The sequence below is a fragment of the Bos indicus x Bos taurus genome, chromosome 5 (genome assembly GCF_003369695.1).
Source record: "Bos indicus x Bos taurus breed Angus x Brahman F1 hybrid chromosome 5, Bos_hybrid_MaternalHap_v2.0, whole genome shotgun sequence".
In the NCBI taxonomy this organism is placed as follows: Eukaryota; Metazoa; Chordata; class Mammalia; order Artiodactyla; family Bovidae; genus Bos; species Bos indicus x Bos taurus.
Genome location: NC_040080.1, coordinates 18785918 through 18810073, shown reverse-complemented (window position 1 = coordinate 18810073; position 24156 = coordinate 18785918). Strand labels below are relative to the sequence as shown.

Genomic DNA, 24156 nt, shown 5'->3' with positions numbered 1-24156 from the left:
TTATGCAACATGATGATAAGTGCTAAGAAGAAAAGTAGAGAAGGACTGGGAAGAGGAGGCATTACTGAAGAGGAAAATTAAAGATTTAAAGGAAGGGAGAGATCAAGTTGGTTGTAATTCTGTGGGGGCAGGGAAGGGCAGGGAACTGATCAGAGAGAAAAGTAAGGACACAAAAGCCCTGATCTAGAGCTTTCCTAGCTCATTCCAGGATCAGCAGGGAGGCCAGCTTCATGGAGAAAACACAAGGACCCAAGACAGAAGTCAAGTACACGGCCAGAAGAGGGCTTCTGTAATTCAGTGTACTGACTTGTTACTCTGAATGTGCGAAAACTAAAGGAGGGCTGTGAGCAAAGGAATAGCTTCACGTGATATGTCTTTAAAATTTTTTTTTCAAAGTTGAGAGGCTACTGGAATAATCCAAGCAATGTAGATGGTGGTTTGGTGAGGGCCGTAGCCTTGGAGATACTTAGAAAGGGTTAAGTGCAGCCCCCTGTCTCTCTTTTTTTTTTTTAAAAAGGATTTATTTCTGTCTGTGCTGGGTCTCGGTAGCTGTACAGGCTTTCTCTAATTGCGGCAAGGGGGGCTACCCTCTAGCTGTGGTGCTCAAGCTTCTCCTTGTGGTGGCTTCTCTTGCTGTGGAGCACAGGCTCTAGTGTGCATGGGCTTCCATAGATGCGGTTCCCGGGGCTCTAGAGCACAGGCTCAGTAGTTGTGGTGCACCGGATTAGTTGCTCCTTGGCACGTGGGATCTTCCTGGATCAGGGAACAAACCTATGTCTCCTGCATTGGCAGGCAGATTCTTTACCACTGAGCCACCAAAGGAAACCCTGAGCTTTCTCTTTTCCCAGAGGACACAGGACACAGGTAATTTCAAGCCCCCAGCTCTCTTGTGATATGAACAGTAACAAAATAAATACATGTTCTTTATTTTAAAAAATAACCATTTCTTGCTATCCATTGATTTTCTATGCCCTAGTCTATATGATGATCAAAAACAGTGGAAAAAGGAAACATGGAGAGAAAAAAAATTAAAAAAAAAAAAAAATTGGATTCTGGGTTGGTTCACAAAGATCTCTGGAGAAGGAAATGGCTACCCACGGCAGTATTTTTGCCTGAGAAATCCCACAGACAGACGAGCTGGCAGGCTACAGTCCAAAGGGTCAGACATGACTTAATGACTAAACAACAACAAATTGGATTCTGCTAAATGTTGATGGCATTCGTCAACAAAGATGGCTTTAGAATTTTTCCCTGAGCAACCAGAAGGATGGAATTTTCATATACCAAGATGGAGAAGACTGTAGGAGGAGCCTGTGTAGGAAAGAACATTGAGAGGTCGGTTTGGGAAATATTAATATTGTGATGCCTACTAGAAATTCAAGTGGAGAGGTTAAGTAGGGAATTGGATAGATAAGAGACTTAAGTCTCAGAAACAGATCTGGGATAAAGACATACATGTGAAAAACAAAAGCATATAGATGGTATTTGAAGTCATAAGATAGAATTATCTGGCAGTCCAGTGGTTAAGACTGCACACTTTCACTGCCGAAGGTGAGTGTTCAGTCCCTACTGAGTGAACTAAGATCCCACAAGCCATGTGACCAAAAAAAAATAAAGTTATAAGATAGGCTGAGATAACTAAGGCAGTGACTATAGGTAGAGGTTTGAGAACTAAACTTGCTGTGTGCTTTGCTTAGTCTTTCAGTTCTGTCCAACTCTTTGCAACCCCATGGACTGTAGCCCACCAAGTTCCTCTGTCTATGCGGATTCTGCAGGCAAGAATAACTGGAGTGAGTTGCCATGCCCTCCTCCAGGGGATCTTCCCAACCCAAGGATCGAACCCAGTCTCCGGCATTGCAGGAGGTTTCTTTACTGTCTGAGCCACCAGAGAAGCCAGAGAACTAAACTTGGGTACACTCTAATTTTTAGATATAGGAGTGAGGAAGAACCAGACAGAATCACCAGGTTAGTAAGAGGAACACCAGGAAAGTGCAAACTAATAAGAGGAGGGGATTTAATTCAAAACTCAGTTTTTTTTGTTTTTTTTTTTTTTTTACTATTCCTGTGATCACTTTTTACCTCTTGGTTTTTCAACTTTAATTTCCAAAGACCTATTAAACATCCCCATCTGTATTTATTTATTAAAAGCACAAAGCTCGAGCATATACTGCACATCAGATGCTGAGCTAGATGCTAATTAAGGTGCCCCCAAGACAGACACAAGAGTGCTTTATACATAGCAAGAGCTCACTTTTACTCTTTCTGCCATCTTCCCATGTCGCCTTAACCATGCCCACGCATGTCCTGGCTGATGCTCTCAAGAGTATCAACAATGCTTAAAAGAGAGGCAAACACCAGGCTGTGCTCCAAAGTCTTTGTCATGTTTCTAACTGTGATGGTGAAGCATGGTTACACTGGAGAATTCGAAATCATTGATGACCACAAGGCTGGGAAAACTGTTGTGAACCTCACAGGCAGGCTAAATAAGTGTGGCGTGATCAGCCCCAGATTGGATGTGAAAGATCTGGAAAAACAGCAGAATAAACTGCTCTTGTCCTGTTGGTTTGGTTTCATTGTACTGACAACCTCAGCAGGCATCATGGACCATAAAGAAATAAGATGAAAACACATAGGAGGGAAAATTCTTGGACTCTTTGTCCAGGGGTATAATACACATTTAATACAATACAGCTGACTCATTGGAAAAGACCCTGATGCTGGGAAAGATGGAAGGCAAAAGGAGAAGAGGGTGGCGGAGGGTGGCGGAGGATGAGATAGTTGGATAGCATCACTGATTCAATGGACATGAACTTGGGCAAACTCCAGGAGATGGTGAGGGACAGGGAGGCCTGGTGTGCTGCAGTCCATGGGGTCACAAAGAGTTAGACACAACTTAGTGACTGAACAACAACAATACATATGTGTGCAAATAAAATGCCTCAGAGGACAAAAAAATAGAGCTCACTATAGATGAGTTCCAGTCATTTTCTCTCACAACCCCTTCCACTGCACCCTGCCTCTGAGCCATGTTAAGTGACTGTACTGGAATCCATCATTTTCCCTAATGCCTTGCCCAAGTTGTTTATTTCCTGGAATTCCCTTCCTTAATCTCTCAACATTTTCCCACCTCAACTCAAGAAGTTGAGTTCTTAAGTCTCCTCCAAGAAGTCTTCTCTGACTCCCTTCCTCGACTCTACCTTCCTTGTTTACTCACCCCCAGTATCTCTTGTATACATCCTGGTGCTGTTTGGTTGGTTTGTTTTCAATATTTATCATACATTTAATCTACTCTATGAAATTGTTAGCTCCTTAAAAGTAGAGATGATATTTACTTATTCGTTTCCTCTCAGGCTCATGGTAGTTATCTCTTTTACTATGAGCTGAAACAGCAACAAATAAATATTTCCTGGCCAATCAACTGTTAAATCACTAAATGTATACACAGAGGTATGTACACTGACAAGAAACTGTTACTAATGGAATGGGTTTATTAGGCAGAGTGAAACAATGTGAAGAGGAAAGAAATAGTAACAAAAACTTACATGAGAATTAAAAAAATAATAATAAGTGAATGCCTACCAGTTTGGGCATACTCAAGCAAACTCAAGTAGACAAAGGGGTGAAGCCTAAAAGCAATGATATATCAGTAATAAATTCAATAGTTCCACGACTAATAAATCAACAGTACATTTAATAATTCCACATTTGCTGTATATGCCATGCCTGAGATTTGAGGGGAGGTAAAGTTTGTATTAACACTTGTGATGGAACTTCCTTGGTGGTCCAGTGGCTAAGACTCCACACTCCCAGTGCAGGGGGCTGGGAGTTCAATCTCTGGTCAGGGAACTAGATCCCACCTGCCGCAACTAAAACCCGCCACAGGCAAATAACTAAAACAAATATATTAAAAAAAAAAAAAAATACTGTGATGACTGTTAGCGTTAGTCACTCAGTCGTATTCGACTCTTTTGCGACCCCATGGATAGTAGCCCACCAGGCTCCTCTGTTCATGGGATTTCCCAGGCAAGAATATCGGAGTGGGTTGCCATTCCCTTATCCTTGACAAATCAACAAAACCCAATGAAAAGTTAACAGGGCCAGCTCTCCTAAAAGACTGTGTAGCCCAAAGTACATTTCATTCATTCTTTCTTTTTTTAAAGATTTATTTTATGGGCTGTGCCAGGTCTTAATTTGCAGCATTTGGTATTAGCTCTCTGATCGAACTCAGACCTCCTGCATTCAGAGTGTGAAGTCTTAGCCACTGGACCATCAGGGAAGTCCCACAAAGTGCACTTCTTGTCTATAAATAAGGAATAAATCATAGCCGTAAAATAGTTTTCCTTTTTAGTATTTAGCCTTTTTTTTCCTTCTCTTTCCCAGATGTTGCTCTTAGAACCATCAAATTTATTTATTTATTTTTCATCATATTTAAAATCATGATTTCACTGACTCATTTTTGCATTTGGGGCTCTGGACTCCAGCACATTATCACATACCCCTCCTCCACCCACACAGCCCACCCCAGCAAACCCATGGTCTCTGACAGCTTCCAAGGCATTCTCAGCCTCATTCAAATTGCTTTCCAGGTCAAGGAATGTAGTAAGCCTACCTTCCAGCTACCAGCCCCCTGCCCTTTGGTCTTCCTCTCCGGAGGCTCTTCCTTTAGACACAATGGGACACAGGTAGGGGGATGGGGTGAATTCATCTCAGGCTTTCATGCAAAGACCCCCACCAGCAAAGAACAAAACTTCCCGTACCAGCAGTTTAGAGAGCTGCAGGCAAACCAACGTACCTGGTGGCCTTGACTGCCCCCAACTACCAAACAGTCCTAAATGAGAGCCTGGGAGTCTAGTTTTTCCCCCATTTAAACTTATTTTCCCCTTTTTGTTGAAATGTAATTGATATATTAATACAATATCGTATTAGTTCAAGGTGTACAATGTAATAATTTGATATACATATGTGTTGCAAATACATCACTGACTCAATGCACATGAGTTTGAGTGGGCTCTGGGAGTTGGTGCTGGACAGGGAGGCCTGGCATGCTGCAGCTCATGGGGTTGCACAGAGTCGGACACGACTGAGTGACTGAACTGACTGACTGATGTGTTGCAAAATGATCACCACAATAAGTTTAGTTAACATCCATCACCTTACATTCTCCCCCTCCCCGCTTTGGCCATGCTGCTGGGCATTTGGGATCTCTTTTCCCTGACCGGGGATGGAACCCATGCCCCCTGCAGTGGAAGCACACAGTCTTAAACACTAGACTGCTGGGGAAGTCCCTGACATTCCTTTTTTTTTTTTTTTTTTTAAGGAATCATCTTCTATTTCTAATGAGACAGAGGCTCTATACCTGAAACACAATGTATTCCACCCACCTACTCCTTGAGGACTCTCTTCTAGACTCTTTTCCCCTCCAGAATGGTGGTCCAAGAAGACAAATATTACACAGAATTTCATCCCTTGTTTGGACCCGGCAATGATCCTACTCTTGCAAGTCAGCATCTTTGTATTGTGAGTCAAACTCAGCTGGCGTGGGAGCTAAGCCAGGTGGAGACCTGAGCGGCAAAGTGGATGGGAGGATCCGTCAAGAATTGTATTTTAGAAAAACATATAATTGGAATTTGCCAAGGGTTTACTTTTAGAATTGGGAGATGGGAAACGAAGAAATCTTAAGATTCTTGAATGTTGAATTTGGGAATGTGGAGGAAAATTGAAGGCGCAGATGTTTATCTTTTGTCCATAAATATGTTAGTGCGGAATTCAACTCTAAAAACTGTTCTTTGGGAAATAAACCAAAAGAAGAAGAAGAAAGAGGATGGTGTGGGGTTTAAGGACCAGACAGGATTTCCATGCTGGAGAAGGAAAAGCTATTCAAAGAAGGAGCCAGAAGAAGCAAAAAAAGGCAAGATAAAGATGACTGCTTAGGAAGGAGAAATAGTCAGGAGGGCAAATGTTGGTTCTCAAATAAATCTATCACATTTGCTCTGGCAAGTCTATTCCAAGAATATCAATTGCCTAGAGAATGTTCTTTTTCTTCTTGTTTCCAATGCAGGAGACACAGGAGACCCAGGTTCCACACCTGGGTTGGAAAGATCCCCTGGAGAAGGGAATGGCGATCCACTCCAGTATTCTTGCCTGGGAAATCCCATGGACAGAGGAGCCTGACAGGCTACAGTTCCTGGGGTCGCACAGAGTGGGAGAGGACTGAGCGAGGAACACTTTCACTTTTCTTTTCACAGGTCAATAAATTTTATTATTTTATATCTAGTAATGTACCAGGTAAAGAAAGTGGTGCTTTCATTCTATCATACAATGTTAGATTTCATGTTCACTGGATTAGAACAAAAATCTCATCAAGTATTGTCAGACTTAGAGGTCATAGGCATAGGGTCCTGAAAGAATTTCTATTAACAGCCATGGCTATAGATCACGAACATGTCAAATGTTATGAGATTTTACTTTCCTTGTTTCTTACAACAACACAGAGAAGGTACAGATAAGGTACTTTTGCCCTTATTTGTAGATGAGGAAACTGAGACTTAGTAAAGTGGCTAAGCCAAGCACTTATGTGTTTATGTGGTTTTAAAAACCTCCACAGTAATGGTTTATGTATGATGACGAACCAGGCTCCCAGGATCCTAGGTCTGCAGGTCCTTTCCTCTGGCTTTTGCCTGCTGAAAAGACTTGGTGGTTTTTCTGAAAGCCAAAAACCAAGACGGAAGTTAGGTGGGGGTTGAAAACAAGTACAATTTTTTAACATCAGCTGATGCCTTAACATTCCATGTGTTTTACTGTGACCTTAGAGTGAACCAAAGAGGAAAATGGAGTTAGTTGCAGTTTTTGCCATAAACTAGCCTGATTTCGAGACCCTAAGGGGGGCTCGAGTCAAGGGAATTAATTGTCCCAGTGAGAGTTTCAATCACCATAGGTGGCCACAGGAGATGCATCTTTGACTTTTAAAAGGTGGAAAGAAGGTGAAGCTAGGAGTATCTCATTGCCGGGTTCATTGTGTTTCCCGTTTCCGAGGTCCTAGTTCCCCAGTTCCCCACCGGGTCTGGGTTACTCTGCAACTCTCTTTTGCATTACAATGGCCTTGGTGAGACTGGCAGACGGGATTAACTGGGAATTCGCAAGGGTGTGTGTGGGCGTGGGGTTGCCAGGAGGGGCGGGGCCAAGTATGGTTGAGCCTTACTTATAAATGTAGAGCCTCTATTTTCATTTTCCTACATTGGACTGGATGGCTCTTATCTTACAGGTGACTCCTTTCATTCCGTCTTTTTTAAATAAATACTTTCACACCCGGAGATCTTCACCTTTCTCTAAGTTTCTTCTACCTAGATTCTTAGGCCTGGACTTTTCCTAGCATCTACCTCTTAGGTTTTTTCCTTCTCCTTCAACTCAGCAACATGAGTGTGGGCCCAGCTTGTCCCCAAAGCCTGCTTGGCCCCGAAGCATCCAACTCTAGGGAATCTTCACCCATGCCTGAAGAAAGTTACGTGTCCTTGCAAACGTCATCTGCTGACACCCTCGACACGGACACTGGTAAGAAAATACCGAACCCTTGAGGGGCTAAGTTCCTTCAGGGAAAGAGAAAGAAGGGACTGAAGGTCATTTGTCTCCCTCTTGAGCCCATCAATATAAGCAGGTGTCATCTGTTAATCCTCTCGACACCTCTTTTCCAACTGTAATCTGATGGGGTCGTGCGCTTTCCCCGGTGTCTCAGGCGTCAGGATCTGTGGACCGAGAGACGGGGGACCCGGGAGGAGCAGTTCAAATGTATATGGTGCATTTGAGAGTTTAGGTGCATAGGCAAATGCAATGTGGTACACTGATGTGTAAAATCTTAGCATCATGCGGAGCACCCAGTAACAGTAAATGTTACTGCTAAGCCAGAAGTAGGAACATCACCGCTTGGTACGGGTGAGCATCACCTTTTCGGTCTGTCTATTCAAGGTGTGCTAGAGATGGCATCGTTAATGATCCGAAACGCACCTTTTGGAAATATCTCACCTTTCTACTATACAAGTAGCCGTTGTGTCTTCTCCTAACCTCTGGATGTCTGGATATTACTGGGTAGTTTGTAAGCACCTGGTATGCTCAGGTCTCCTAAATCCAGGGGAAGTAAGTGTTCACCTGCCTTTATGGTGAATGATTCCAGAAGGTTTAATAGACGGCCTAAGTGGTTAAGAGTTCAGATCTGAAATCCAGTTTGGCTTCAAAATCTATGCTCTAGTACTTAAGCATCTAACTGGTGACTGTGAATGTAAGAGATGCTCAGGATACTGTAAAGACAGCACCACCTTTTTGGGAAATCAATTTGGCAGTCATTATTAAAAATAAAAAGTTAACACTAGCCATTTACCCAGGAATGCGATTTTTAACATTTATGGTGTAAGACAGCCAAAGAACTATTTGATTACAACTGTAGAACTCGGTTGTGGAGAAGGGAATAATTAAAATAATTGCTGTATTTGAGGCAAGATGTCCCAACTGCGATATTTGAGTGTTGGATTTTAATGTTAACCCCATTTTCCTAAATTTTGTGTTAGTATCCTTTTATAATTTCACAGATTGAAAATACAGCACTTAATACAAGCAAGTGGGCATATCCTCCTAGTAAGCTAAGCGCACATTTGTAAAAATGATTAAAAAAAATTTTTGTTAGACCAAGCCCCTCGCTGTGTGGGATCTTTATTTAACCGGGGATCGAAGCCTGCACCCTGCATTGGAAGTGCAGAGAGTCTTAACCACTGGACCACCAGGGAAATCCTAGATGATTTTTAAGACACTCCTCACCTCTAGTCATGAGTTGAAGACCTTCCTACTTGTGAAATTGTGATCTTTTTTTTTTTTTTTTTTGTAGTTGTTGCTGTTTAAGGCCTGTCCATTTATTCCATGACAAGGGTAGAATTCGAGTTGAGCACTGGGAATACCTCTGTACAAATAAATCTAATACAGGAAATAAATTCTCAGTTACAAAGTCGATAATATATGTCAAGCCCTGTGCTAGACAATTGTTGTCTGTTACCTTGTTTTGTTATTTCTAAATTTTCTGCCTGTTGCATCATATTAATCAATGGGGAAACTCCATGAGATATACAACGTGGGAAAGATAGCAAATATTTTATAATTATACATGGAGTATAACCTTTAAAAATTGTAAATAACTATATTGTACACCTGCGATTTACATATTACACAGTAAGCATATTTCATTAAAAAAAAAAAAAAAAAACTATGATAAGCTTGGCCCAATTGCCAAACCAAACCGAAAAAAAAACCAAACTCTATGAGGAAGGGATTCCTGGAAATGAGACCACAGAGCTAACCAAGGTCTGGGTTGCAATAGGAGTTTATTGGAATTCACATTTTCTGACAGTCCTGGTATTAAGACTGGGTAGTAAACTGTTAATTCTATAGGGTCCCCAAGAATCTGGGTCATCTGTTTTATCAAAGAGGTTTGAGTCCCCCATTGCTTTCCACCCAGGACAGGGGAAACTGGTGAGCTGCAGTCCACAGGGTCGCAGAGTCTGGACAGGACTTAGCTATTGAACAAAACTGCTTCCCAGCAACACATGATATTAACCATGTCTATTACATGTAAAATGTTTTTTGTGCAAAACTTGGTAGAGTGTTCAGGATCGCTTAAGAATAAAGTTATTACCTACCATCTCGCTCTGAGGACTTATAATAGTGCTTTGAAAACAATGCATTTTTAATATTTGAAGTTTTAGAGAAAAGTGTTGTTTTATTCCCAACAGTCTCTCCTCTTCCCTCCTCCATGGATCTGCTTATTCAGGACAGTCCTGATTCTTCCACAAGCCCCAGAGTGAAACCACTGTCCCCGTCTGTGGAGGAGAGCACAGAGAAGGAAGAGACGGTCCCGGTCAAGAAACAAAAGATTAGAACTGTGTTCTCGCAGACCCAGCTGTGTGTGCTCAATGACAGATTTCAGAGGCAGAAATACCTCAGTCTCCAGCAAATGCAAGAACTTTCCAACATCTTGAACCTCAGCTACAAGCAGGTACAGTTGTTTTGTTGTCTGTGCAATAAGAAATAAAAAATAAGGGATTTCCCTGGTGGTCCAGTGGCTCAGACGCAGCACTGCCAGTGAAGGGGGCCTGGGTTCGATTCTTGGTCAGGGAACTAGATCCTCCCACATGTCACAACTAAGATCCCACACAACTAAGATAAATTTTTTGGAAAAAAAGGAATATTTATGCACCTCTACAAATAAGTTAGTTTTTAATGAAAATGGAATCTTTTTGTAATGTGTTTTGTGACCATCTTTCTTTCATTAAATATCTATTGCAAATGTGTCATAATTTATTAAACCATTTCCCATGTTAAGCTAAAATTGTGAAAAAGTTTCCAATTTTCCCTTAAACAAAGGAAAAACACACTTCTATCATCTTGAGTTAGAAGAGTCCTAGCCAACCACTGGTTCTCATTAAAATTAAAGTTGCATGTTTTATCTATACATCTGATTACTGATGAAGTTAATCATTTTTCATATATTTATTGGCTAGTTTATTCAGGCAAATGGTTTTCTATCTCTGGTACCATACTTGGAAAAGTCCTCTATCAAATGATCTTAACTTTTTGTATAGTTGTCCTTGTGAAGTATGTTTCATCATTCTTGAATTAACATACCATTATCATATTAAATGTAAATGTACTAGTATGGAAGGGGGGCGTATTATTGCAAACAAGTTACTTTTAACTGTGACTAATGAACAGTATGGGTAGACATTTAAATGTGAACCTCCTAGTTCATAGCCATAGCCTCCTAGCCATACTCTCAGTGTATCCAACTGGTTAAGTTTATTAATCATAAGTTTATTAAAAAAGCCAACTGACTTGAAAGGCTTAAAATTCACCCAGATTCAGGATTTAAGAGTCTGGTAATCAGAATTTTTGTTTCAAGTTTGAGATAGTTGTAGCTATCAGAAAAAAAACCAAACCTTAATATTCTTTGGTTCCTACTATCAATACATCCTGCATTACTAATATTTTATTTTTAAATTTATTTGTGGGTTTTGGAGGGGGTGCGGTTTGGCCATGCAGCACACGGGATCTTAGCTCCCTGACCAGGGACTGAACGCATGCCCCCTGCATTGGAAGATCGGAGGTCCCTACTAATATCTTAAACTTTTTCCGGTTATCTTTTCCTTGTCAGGTGAAGACCTGGTTCCAGAACCAGAGAATGAAATGTAAGAAATGGCAGAAAAACAACTGGCCGAGGAATAGCAATGGCATGCCTCAGGTAATAACAGAAAACTTAAATTGTTCTGCTTTTTCCTAACAAAGAGTTTTTAGTTCTGTCTATTGCTGTAGCATGCAATCCCAACCACGGACAATTCTGAACTTACAAGTACTTTTTCAGTTAATCCATTCTTCTTTTTTCAAAAGGGGCCAGCAATGGCAGAATACCCAGGCTTCTATTCCTACCACCAGGGGTGTTTGGTGAACTCTCCTGGAAACCTGCCCATGTGGGGTAACCAGACCTGGAATAACCCCACGTGGAGCAACCAGAGCTGGAACAGTCAGTCTTGGAGCAACCACTCCTGGAACAGTCAGGCCTGGTGCCCCCAAGCCTGGAATAACCAGCCTTGGAACAATCAGTTCAACAACTACATGGAGGAATTCCTGCAGCCCGGGATCCAGCTCCAGCAGAATTCTCCCGTCTGTGATTTGGAGGCCAACCTGGGAACTGCTGGGGAAAATTATAACGTTATACAGCAAACTGTCAAGTATTTCAATTCCCAGCAGCAAATCACTGATTTATTCCCAAACTACCCTCTCAACATACAGCCTGAAGATTTGTAACGTCTATTTGTGACGGCTATTGTATGGGATCTTAATGTGAGCAGAGACTGTGTATTCTCTAGATTTTTTTCTCATTCTAGAATTCTGTACCACTTCCCCTTAGTAAGCTGCTTTTCACTATACCTTCTGTGTCAATTTGAGGGAAGGGTAATGAGTCCAGTAAGAGGTTTCAGAAGCATTGTATAACATGACAAAAGGTGTCTGGCTATAGATAACTCGATTATAGTACTTTGGATATAATATATAATATTTTGGATACTTTTAGGATCTAGAATCTAACTTTAAGCACAGGGGGCAAAAGTACAAAGACGTATGATGAGGATTTTTCATATTTTCTGGGATAGGGAGGCTTTACTTGCTAAGAGTCCCAGTCCTTAAGATGAAGAGTGCTTTACTGATTTCCTCCACCCCTTTTAGCTTACTACAACGCCTAATTTGTTCATCACTTTTTGGAGAACGATATTTTGTATTTTGCCACATCATAAATAGTACCAGTTTGGCTGGTTTGTTGAAGTACAAATAAAAAATAGCCATTTTACATTTAGTTGTCTCTCACTGATTTCACACAGTGATTCAAAGAGTTAAAAATTTGACTAAACATGGAAAACTTTTTTTTTTTTTTTGGCTGTGTTGGGTCTTAGTTGCGGCATGTGGGATCTAGTTCCCCGACCAGAGATTGAATCCCAGGCCCCCTGCCTTGGGAGCTCGCAGTCTTAGCCACTGGACCACCAGGGAGATCAACATGGAAATGTTTTTTGATATGGAAGGGAATAAACTAATCTTCTCTAGGCATCCAGGAGACTAGAAGTGAGTAAAAAAAAGGTAACCAGATACACAATATTAGGTGATGTATTAATTAAACCTGAACAAGCTTATTTCCTTTCAGTGTATATAGTATTGAAACAATGAAATCTGTGGTTTGCAGTTAAGGAGGAATGCCACATCTGGAAGATCTGGAGCAAAGGTTTGTAAAGAAGCTAAGTGATGGGCAATGGAGGGAGATGAGGGAGGATGGGAAGAGGTGGAATTGGAAGCTCTCCTGTAACAAATGACAGGTGACTGCTCTTCTGCCAGAAACAACTGTTAGAGTTGAGTTTATTTTTATTTTTTATGTGAACTTAAGAATGATTCTTTAAAATTAATTTTTATTGGGGTATAGCTGCTTTACAATGTTGTGCTAGTTTCCTGTACTAGCAAGGTAAATCAGCTATATATATGTGTGTGTATATATATATATATGTGTGTGTATATATATATGTGTGTGTATATATATATGTGTGTGTGTATATATATATATACTGCTAAGTCGCTTCAGTCGTGTCCAACTCTGCGACCCCATAGACGGCAGCCCACCAGGCTTCCCTGTCCCTGAGATTCTCCAGGCAAGAACACTGGAGTGGGTTGCCATTTCCTTCTCCAATGCATGAAAGTGAAAAGTGAAAGTGAAGTTGCTCAGTCGTTTCCGACTCTAGCGACCCCATGGACTGCAGCCTACCAGGCTCCTCCATCCATAGGATTTTCCAGGCAAAAGTACTGGAGTGGGGTGCCATTGCCTTCTCTGATATACATATATATATATATCCCCCACCTTTTTTTTTTTTTTTTTTGCATTTCCTTCCTATTTAGGTTACCACAGAGCATTGGTGGGAATAACCACAGTGGTTTTCTTATCTTCCTCGTGGTTCCCCTAGTTTTCCAATGTTGATCTATCATACTGTCCAACCCAATGAGTTTAGACATTTGACTAAAAGAGGAAGTCTGAAAATTTCTGCCAATACCAAAGTTCAATGCAACATTCTTTTTGACTGGCAGATATGTGGATTTTGTGCCAAGCAGCATATTTAACCAAGTAGATAATGGAAATAGAAAGCACTGATTGATTGTATCATCACTCACTGTAACATTTACAAAATTCTTGGCTCTAAACAAGTGCACAAGATGAACTGACAGCTTTGAGAAAAGCACTAAATGATGAACCAGAACCCGGAAAACTTGGGCAAATAGTTACTGTAAAGTGTTACTGGGGGTGGGAGGGGGCTCAAGAGGGAGGGGATGTGTGTACAAACATGCTTATTCATGTACAGCAGAGGCACAACATTGTAAATCAGTTATATTCCAATTTAAAAGCCAAGTGGTAGAACCCAGGAAACAACAAGTTTAGTTTTCCTGTACTGAGATGAACCATTGTTAGGTTTTTTTACAACTTTGTGCTTTGGATTAAGTGCAGCTATAAGACATTGGGAATATATACGTAAGGAACAGCTAATTTAGGCAGATTTATTAGTGCCAGAAAGGATAGGAGCACCTATTATGTTAAAAGCAAGATGCTAGATAATGGAGAAGAAAGGAAGCGAGTAAGACTGGAGAAAAAGGGGGAAGCAGAAAATAGATGGAATTTTGATGATCACTACTTGGCTTTTGAAAATCAGGCATTTTACAGAAATGCCATTCATCCATTTAAAGACTGGAGCTTTTGACTGCAAGACTAATCATTAAAAACTAAGCAATAGAGAAATACATAATGAAGTGAGTCTAGTAAACAATATCAACAAGATAGCATACATTCCCACAGGTGTTTTAGTATATGTAATATGGGTGGTTTCTATATATTGATTTTAATAGACTTATTCCACTGTAAGAGGATTATACCATACATTCTCTTCTGAAAGGCTTTTATCCACTTGACATTTTTCAGCCTCTCTGCACATCAAAATTGAGAGATCTGAGATAATTTAGATAATTAATAAAAATTGACAACTACATTCAAGAACAGAGTCCCTATTTTCCTTATTAAACATAGTTAACGTTGAGGTGGTTTCTTCCTCAAATATTCTTTCAAAATATTTCTGTTAATGAAGAGTGAAATTCAAGTTAGTCGAACCAGGGAAAGATTATTAAGTTTTTTGGTGTTTCCTAATATCTCAGTGTGACTGTCATTTTCTTAAAAAAGAAAGATTGTTACTTTAACTCTGACATCTTTCCTGACATTTTCATGCATATACGCGACATAAACATAACTCATTTTTCCTCTCCAAATAAATTATATGCATTTTCTGCATATAATTTTTTCTAACTAAAAAATCTCCACATCAATGAATTTAAATGCTGTACTGACACATACTAAATAGTGCAATACATGTTACAAATACATTAATTTGCTTCTGTTTTGGTTATTTGCCATTACAAATCATGTTGCTATTACCAACAGCAATTTAAAGACATTTAAGTGTTTGTTTTGGGTCATAGGATTACCAAGAATATAAACTAGTATAACAAAGGTACCTTTAGTCAAGGCTATGGTTTTTCCAGTGGTCATGCATGGATGCGAGAGTTGGACTGTGAAGAAAGCTGAGCGCCAAAGAATCGATGCATTTGAACTGTAATGTTGGAGAAGACACTTGAAAGGCCCTTGGACTGCAAAGCGATCCAACCAGTCCATCCTAAAGGAGATCACCCCTGGGAGTTCTTTGGAAGGAATGATGCTAAAGCTGAAACTCCAGTACTTTGGCCACCTCATGGGAAGAGTTGACTCATTGGAAAAGATCCTGATGCTGGGAGGGATTGGGGGCAGGAGGAGAAGAGAACGACGGAGGATGAGATGGCTGGATGGTATCACTGACTCGAGGGACATGAGTTTGGGTAAATTCTGGGAGTTGGTGATGGACAGGGAGGCCTGGAGTGCTGCAATTCATGGGGTCGCAAAGAGTCGGACACGACTGAGCGACTGAACTGAACTGATAACAAGGAGACAGGCAAAAAAGATTAAGTCACCTGCCAGCCTCTCCCATCTTTCCACATCCCTTCTCTTTAGAAAATCTCGCTCTCTCCATCCTCCTCCCTAAAGGAGGTGGATGTCACTTCCAATGTCATTTTACTGCATTGTATTTTCGCTTCGTTTTGATTTTCAGCTTCTCCATTTCAGTTCGTGCCTGAATAAGAATTTGCCTAGGTCTTCTGAATTCCTCAGCCTGGATTCAAAGCCCAAGAGTGGGAGGAGTAGAGGCCTTGCTTACTGAATATCAAGCACCCAATTCTCAGGGTAAAGGACAAATTTCATCCTGTTAGGAATAATCCTGCTATTCAGAAAACTTGGTGTCTAGGGTTGGGGGGAGGCGGTGGGGAAGTCATGATTTGAGACCCAAAGGTAATGGCAGACAACCGCCAGACGGGGCAGGAAAGGGGGAGGGCCCTTAGTAAACACTGCTGGCCCCCCGGGGCCCAAGGAGCTGGCCTCAAGTGGGAGATAAAGGGAATTTGTTAAATAAAGAAGCAGTTGGGGCCGACAAAAGCTTCTGGCACAGGAAGTGAGTCTGACTGAGGAGACCGAAATGTAGGCATTTGAATAGATGCCTTGGTGTGAAGCTGAGGTGAAACCAGACTGAAAGCAGCAGCAGCTGGTGGCGAGCTCTTCTTTAAGGGGTTCCCAGTTTCTGGGTGTTTGATGTGGCCTGGGAGAAAGTGTCCTTGAGAATTTAAAAATGTTAAAAGCTTGGGAAATGAATGCAAAGTAGCTCTACCTCCAAAGTTTAACGACCAAGTGAGGTATTGAACAGAAAAATGTCACAGATGAAATCAATACGCTAGAAGCCTATAGAATGAATTAAACTGGGACAGCCTCATGCACTTAGGGTCTCAAGGGGGAATTATAGAAAGGTTGGCAATGTTCATACAACTCGTGTCTTAGGTGCAAGATGTGACAGGGACTAAGGATGTGGTCAGACTGAATTAGGGCCACATCTTTGCAGAAAAAATGTAGCTGGACACAGTCACCCAGGCTTTCTCCATGGGGACATTGAGGGAAGGTAGTCCTGGCCATAAGTATAGCTCTTCTCAGCTTGATGAGCAGCTGTAGAATTTATTTTCACCACTTGGGTAGAATACAAGTGGCGTTGGAAAGGGTGTTACCCATGGACCACCAACTTAAAAGCTATGGATGGTGGCACAATCTGATCAGAGAACTGTGCACAAGCTGATCACGAGTCCTGTGATTCCCCCTCCCTCACCTGGCTTTTAAAAGTGCTTCTCCGAAACACTTTGGGGAGCTTCTAACTCTTCAGGGCATGAAGAACCTAAAAGTCTCCTTGCATGGCTTTGCAATAAACCTTTCTTGGCTCCAGAAAATAAATACATAGATAAAAGCTATGGATGTTGAATGCCTCTGGTACATAAGGATATTTAGTGTTGGACTAAATAAGAGTATTGATGCCTCTTGCTCCTCTGGTCCCATTCTGTGTTCTGTGTACATGTATTCTGTCTATCCAAATCAGTCATACTTACTTAGCTATAGTTAATGTGCTATATAGGGATTCCCAGGTGGCTCAGTGGTAAAGAATCCACCTGCCAATGCAGGCGACACAGGAGACTCAAGTTAAATCCGAAGGTCAGAATGATCCCCTGATGTAGGAAATGGCAACCCAGTCCAGTATTCTTGCCTGGAATACCACAGACAGAGGAATTGTAGCCAGGCTGGCTACAGTCCACAGAGTCGCAAAGAGTTAGACACGACTGAGCACTCATGCACACATAGGTTACATAAATTACATTTGCTTTCCACTGTCAGAGTGAACATTCTCAGGCAACACAGTAAATGCACTTTGTACTTGATGAGTCACCCAATTCCTGTCCTTCTGCAATTCCTTCCTTCATTCTTAGCTTCCCCCAGATCCTAGTTCTCATTTTTCAGGTCTCTTATCCATCCTCAGCCACTTGACCCTATAGTCATACTTAACATTCCCCAAATTGTGTAAGGCTTTGTGGATTCCTTCAGCGTTGTCTGATAAACCATTAAACACAAATGCACTCATTCCCACAGATTCCCTGATCAATTTCTATCTCATTAAGTCAATAAAAATGGTTCCCTTTATCTACTGAGACTACCCTCTATAGAGAAAAAGCCCTTGTGTAAATATCTGCTGTATCAGTCTTTGTCAGGATAAGAGAAAAATGACTATTATTCTTAACTCCATGGCTGGCTCTGTGCTGTGCCTTTCCTTATGCTGTTCGCAACTTCCAAAAGAATTGTGAAAAAAAATCAAGTTTCAACTTGGAAGAAAATACTTATAAATGTATTTCACACTTATGCTGGCTCATAGCACTATAATCTACCCTATTATCATAGTTAGAAGCCTGATCATTATCCTAGGATATTTTCTTTCACCTACCGTATCCAAACAGTTACTCTTTGGGGGAAGGTTTTTTAAAATAATTTTTTAAAATTGAAGTATGCTTGATTTACAATGTTGTGTTAGTTTCAGGTGTACAGCAAAGTGACTCAATGATATATATATATTCTTTTTCAGATTCTTTTCCCTTATAGGTTATTACAAAATATTGAGTAGAATTCACTGTGCTATACAGCAGGTCCTTGTTGGTTATCTATTTCCTATATAGTAGTGCATATGTTAATCCTGGGCTTCCCAGGTGGCGCTAGTGGTAAAGAATCCGTCTGCCAATGCAGGAGACATAAGAGACACGGGTTCAATCCCTGGGTCAGGAAGATCCCCTGGAGGAGGACATGGCAACCCACTCCAGTATTCTTGCCTGGAGAATCCCCATGGACAGAGGAGCCTGGCAGGCTACAGTCCATGGGGTTGAGAGTCGGACACAACTGAAGTGATTTAGCATGCATGCACGCACGCACATATGTTAATCCCAAATTCCTAATTTATCCCTCCCCCTGACTTCCCCCCCAACCATAAGCCTGTTTTCAATGTAGGTGGGTCTATTTCTGTTTTGTAAATAAGTTAATTTGTATAATTTTTTTAGAGTTCACATATAAGTGCTATTGTAATGGTATTTATCTTTCTAACTTATTTCACTTAGTATGATAATCTCTAGGTCCATCCATTTTGCTGCACAAATAATCACTAGTTAAGTCTATCTCTTTAATTTTTTTCAAACCAATTAACAGGTTTCCATATTAGCTGCTACTACTGAGGAACTAGTGGGTAATCAGGTTTTTCCACACTCCCCCAAATATTCATATGAGGAAGAGACTATTAAAATCAATTTTTTGTATAAAAAAAGAAGTCAAGAGCCTAAGCAACATATCAAAGATGGTACCCAGTGGGTCAAAATCTAGATTCAAACCCTTAATTACCTGACTCCAAAGCCCCAGATGTTTCTTTGCTACACGATTTTCCAATGGAGAGGCATAAATATAATGTGGGAAGATATATACCAAAAATCAATATTTAAGGAAGAAAAATTTTGAGGGAATTTTCACTTGCTATTATTGGAATTTTTTTAGAGCATATATTATCAGACAAAAACAATAAATATCTCCATTTGGAATGAATAGGAGTAGCATGTATAGGAATAAATAATTACCAGTAAAAATAACTTTTTTGAAACATGAAAATAGATCATGTATTTGTCTTATTACCTTTAGAGAGGCTAGAATCCTGGAACTCTGGGTTCTGAACCACAGATCAGACAAGGCTGCTTTGCGCAAAGCCACCAGATGCAGCGTTAAGCTCACTTGGAGGGTCACACCTCCCCCCAGGGGTCCACTACCTGTTCTGGGCTCACCAGCTGCCTGTTTTAAAACCTTGGGAAGTTTCTTTCTTATCACCAAATCTTCCAGGACAAGGAAATACTTGTCTAGACATGTCCCTTAATTGTGTGTGATCGATGTACGATGGTAAAGATGTACATAGAATCCCGATGTACGATGGTAAAGATGTACATAGAATCACCTGATACACTTCTTTTTGTATCTGGGGGGAGGTGTGACCTCCTGGGGGGAGGTCCTAAAGGGAACTAACTGGAGACCAAGAGAGGGTGGAGAAAAAGGGAGAGAATTCTCTGGTGGTCCAGTGGTTAAGACTTTGCCCTTGCAATGTAGGGGATGCGAGTTCAATCTTTGGTCTGGGAACTAAGATTCTATGTGCCCTGTGACCAAAAAAAAGGTTCTTTTTTTTTTTTTTTAATTAAGAAAAAATGAGAAAGCTTATCAGAGTAATGGACACTTGTTTGACAAGTGACTCATAGTGTAAGTAGTGAAGGAAACATGCAAACATTCTTGGCTGAGTGTGACAAGGTATTGTAACGTAGGAATTGCTGAGGACAAGCAGAAAAGAGATCTGCTGTTAAGAGTTTTAACTGAAAGCATTATCAATCTCCTTCATATTATTTTAGTGTATCAGCAGCAAGACTGGGGCGGGGGTCCAATAAGAAGTATTGGAGAAAACAGAAGCAAACCTTCTATTTCAAAATGTCCAAGGAGGGAACTCTATTCAGTGTATCAGGTTTCTCTACTCTGATGTTGTTCTTTTCCTGCCTTTTCCATATTGTACTCTGGGGAACGAAGTCAATGTCTGCAGCTGTTGTAGCCACCCATCCGGGAAGCAAACTCACTCACAAGCACAATGCAGATAGTGGAGTGCAGTTTATTACACGGGGCCCCAGGCAGAATCTCCTCTTAACCAAGGACCCCGACCAGTTTTTCTGAAAACCTTATATACCCTAAGTGTATGTGTCCAAACCCACCTCGCCAAATTCCCTGAAACTAGTCTGAACAAAGGAAGAGAAAGATACAATCAAAGTTAACCCGTGATTCATATGCCTTAGGCCTACTTAGTTAACAGTGGACATTTATCAGTAGGCCTGTGCTCATACCTGAATAAGCATAATAGAATTTATGGTTCTATTGGGTTACACAGTCAATTAGGGTATTCTTTTAGGCGACAGAGAGTCTAGGTATGAGCCCTGGGGCTCTTCCATCTGGGGGTCTGGTTTTCCAGTTGGTATGTCCTTTCCATAGATACTGGGCATATAGCTCAAAGTCCAGAGTCTGGCCCAAGATGGAGTCCTGTTTTCAAGATGGAGCCTCTTCTGTCTGTTTCCTCTTTCACAGTCTCACTTAAGGAGTGGGGAGTTATGCCTTCCCTCTGCACAAGGTTGAATATTCTCTCCTCCAAAGTGCACATTCACTGAGAACCTTTGTTTAGAATCTTTTTTGGAAACAGGGTCTTGGAAGACACAATTAGTATTAGGTAAGACCAGGCTTTTTTTTTTTTTTTTTCCCCCTTCCCATAGGGTTCATAGGGTTCTGGAGGCAAGAATACTGAAGTAGTTTGCCATTCCCTTCTCCAGTGGACTGCATTTTGTCAGAACTCTCCACCATGAACCGTATGCCTTGGGTGGCCCTTCTTCTACTTTCTGAAAGAGTTTGTGTGAGATTAGTATTATGTCTTCCTTAAATATCTGACAGAATTCATCATGGGAATCTTCTGGACCTGGAGATTTTTGTGGACTAATTTTTGCTAACTAGTTTATTTGACATATGAAAGGTTAATCAGAGTTTCTGTCACCTCACATCTGTTTTGGTGATTTGTGCCTTTCAATAATTTTTTTTCCATTTCATCAAATTATTGAGTTTTGGTATAAAGGTATTCATACTAACTCTGTATTTCCCTTCTGATGTCAGTAAGATATCCCATTTAAAATTTTCCAATATTGGTAAATTCTGTTTCCTCTTTTTGTTTCTGTTCGGTCTTCTTATTGATTTATCAAGTTTATTACTCTTCAAAGAACTAATTTTGACTGAATTTGTTTCTCTAGCCTGTTTCCTATTTCAATGATTTCTGTTATTTTCTTACTTCTACTAACTTTGGGTTTGTTTGTCTCTTTGAGTTTTGTAAGGAAAAAGCAGGGCTTCCCAGGTGGCCCAGTAGAAGTATCAACAACCTCAGATATGCAGATGATACCATTCTAATGGAAGAAAGGGAAGAGGAACTAAAGAGCCTCTTGATGAGGGTGAAACAGGAGAGTGAAAAAGCTGGCTTGAAACTCAGACATTCAAAAAATTAATATTCTGGCATCTGGTCCCATCACTTCAAGGCAAAGAGAAGGGGGAAAAGTGGAAGCAGTGACAGATTTTATCGTCTTGGGCTCCAAAATCACTGCAGCCATGAAATTAAAAGACGCTTGCTCCTTGGAAGAAAAGCTATGACAAGCCTAGACAGTGTATTAAAAGCAGAGACATCACTTTGCCGACCAACGTCCATGTAGTCAAAGCTGTGGTTTTTCCAGTGGTCGTGTATGGATGTGAGAGTTGGACCATAAAGAGGGCAGAGCATCAAAGAATTGATGCTTTTGAATTGTGTTACTGGAGAAGACTCTTGAGAGTCCTTTGCACTGCAAGGCGATCAAACCAGTCAATCCTAAAGGAAATCAACCCTGAATTTTCATTGGAAGAAGCTGAAGCTCCAACTGGACACCTGGTGTGAAGACCTGACACATTGGAAAAGATCCTAACGCTGGGAAAGATTGAAGGCAAAAGGATAAGGGGGTGACAGAGGATGAGATGGCTAGATAGCATCACTGACTCAATGGACATGAATTTGAGCAAATTCCCAGAGATAACAGAGGACAGAGGAGCCTGGCATGTTGCAGTCCATGGGGTCACAAAGAGTCGGACATGACTTAGCAACTCAACAACAAAAGAGGAGAAAAAACTATAATTGATTTAAGTCTTAAAAAAAAAAATTTCTATTTAAATATTATTTAGAGCTATAAATTTTTCTCAAAGCACTGATTTAGCTGCATTTAACAATTTTTTATATATTGCATTCTTTAATCACCCATTTGGAAATACTTATCATTTTTCTTCGTGATTTTTCCTTTATTTGATGTGAACCATTATTTAAAGTGTTTATTGAATTTGTTAAAATATTGTTTCTGTTTTATATTTTGGTTTTTTGACCGCAAGGCATGTGGAATCTTAGCTCCTTCACCGGGGATCGAACCTACACCCCTTGCATTGGAAGGCGAAGTACTAGCCAACAGACCACCAGGGAAGTCCTGTGACTTATTTTTTGACCAATAGATTACTTACCTACAAGTCTGTTCTAAGCATTTTGTGCTTTTCCAGTCATAATGTCATTATTGATTTCTAATTCAATTCTATTGTGCTCAGAGAATATATTCTGTAAGAGCTGTGTTTTGAAATTTCTCAAGACCTGTTTTACAGCCCAGTATATTCTTTATCTTGTTGGCTACTCCATGTGCATTAGAAAATAATTTAATTCTTCAGTCATTGGGTATAACAAGGTATAAATGCAGCCTGAGTGAAAGTGGCTGGTGATATTATTCAAATTGACTATATACTTGCTGGATTTTTTGAATAGCTGGTCAATCTGTTACTGAGACATGATAGTTAAACTTGACTTTTTTTTTACCAAACCGTGAGGTATATGGGATCTTAGTTCCCAAATCAGGGTTTGAACCTGTACACCCCACATTGGGAGCGTGGAGTCTTAACCACTGGACCTCCAGGGAAGTCCCTAAATGTCTAATGTTCCACACTCATGTCATGAAGCCCCTCTTTTTCTATCTGCCATTAAGCAAACCTTGGAGTATGTCTTCAGTGTATTTATGTATATAAAGGTGTACCTATAATTTTATTTATTATTTTTTAAAACTGCTTCTTTTTTTTATTTATGGCTGCACTGGGTCTTTGTTGCTGCACTACTACTACTAAGTCGCTTCAGTCGTGTCCGACTCTGTGCGATCCCATAGACGGCAGCCCACCAGGCTTCCCCGTCCCTGGGATTCTCCAGGCAAGAACACTGGAGTGGGTTGCCATTTTCTTCTCCAATGCATGAAAGTGAAAAGTGAAAGTGAAGTTGCTCAGCAGTGTCCGACTCTAGCGACCCCATGGACTGCAGCCTACCAGGCTCCTCTGTCCATGGGATTTTCTAGGCAAAAGTACTGGAGTGGGGTGCCATTGCCTTCTCCGTTGTTGCTGCACAGGTTTTTTCTAGTTGCAGTGAGTGGGGGTTGCTCTCTGGTTGTGGTGAATGGGCTTCTCACTGCCGTGGTTTCTCTTGTAGCGGAGCAGGGGTTCTAGGGCACTCGGGCTTCAGTAGTTGCAGCAGATAAACTTATGTACCCCGTGGCATGTGGAATCTTCCTGAAATGGAGGTCAAACCTGTGTCTTATGCATTGTCAGGTGGATTCTCAACCACTAGACCACCAGGGAAATCCTATAATTTTAATTTAAAAATTTCGAGTGCTAGTACCTAGGTCATTTCTGATAAGCAGTTAATTTACATCCTATACTGTGCTGTGCTTAGTCACTCAGTCTTGTCCAACTCTTTTCAATCCCACCAGTCTCCTCCATCCATGGGATTCTCCAGGCCAGAATACTGGAGTGGGTAGCCGTTCCCTTCTCCAGGGGGTTGTCCCAACCCAGGGATCAAACCCAGGTCTCCCGCACTGCAGGCGGATTCTTTACAGTTCTCATTGGTGACAGTGTTTTATTTATACTTAGTTTCTGTGACTTTTGTCCGAAGAAAATTGATGCATTCTTCCAAC

The 24156-nt window shown here is 40.9% G+C and overlaps 1 protein-coding gene across 2 annotated transcripts; it reads left to right on the top strand.

The window, feature by feature from the left end:
• Positions 1 to 7231: 7231 nt before the first annotated feature.
• Positions 7232 to 12371, top strand: NANOG (Nanog homeobox). 2 transcript variants are annotated; one of them, XM_027543519.1, is made up of 4 exons: positions 7232 to 7548; positions 9768 to 10030; positions 11186 to 11272; positions 11419 to 12371. In XM_027543519.1, exons 1-4 carry the CDS (start codon positions 7413 to 7415, stop codon positions 11833 to 11835), a joined length of 903 nt encoding a protein of 300 aa, XP_027399320.1. In that variant the 5' UTR covers positions 7232 to 7412; the 3' UTR covers positions 11836 to 12371. The 2 variants fall into 2 exon arrangements, with proteins under 2 accessions (XP_027399320.1, XP_027399321.1); XM_027543520.1 differs by having other exon boundaries at positions 7413 to 7548; positions 11464 to 11835.
• Positions 12372 to 24156: the final 11785 nt, after the last annotated feature.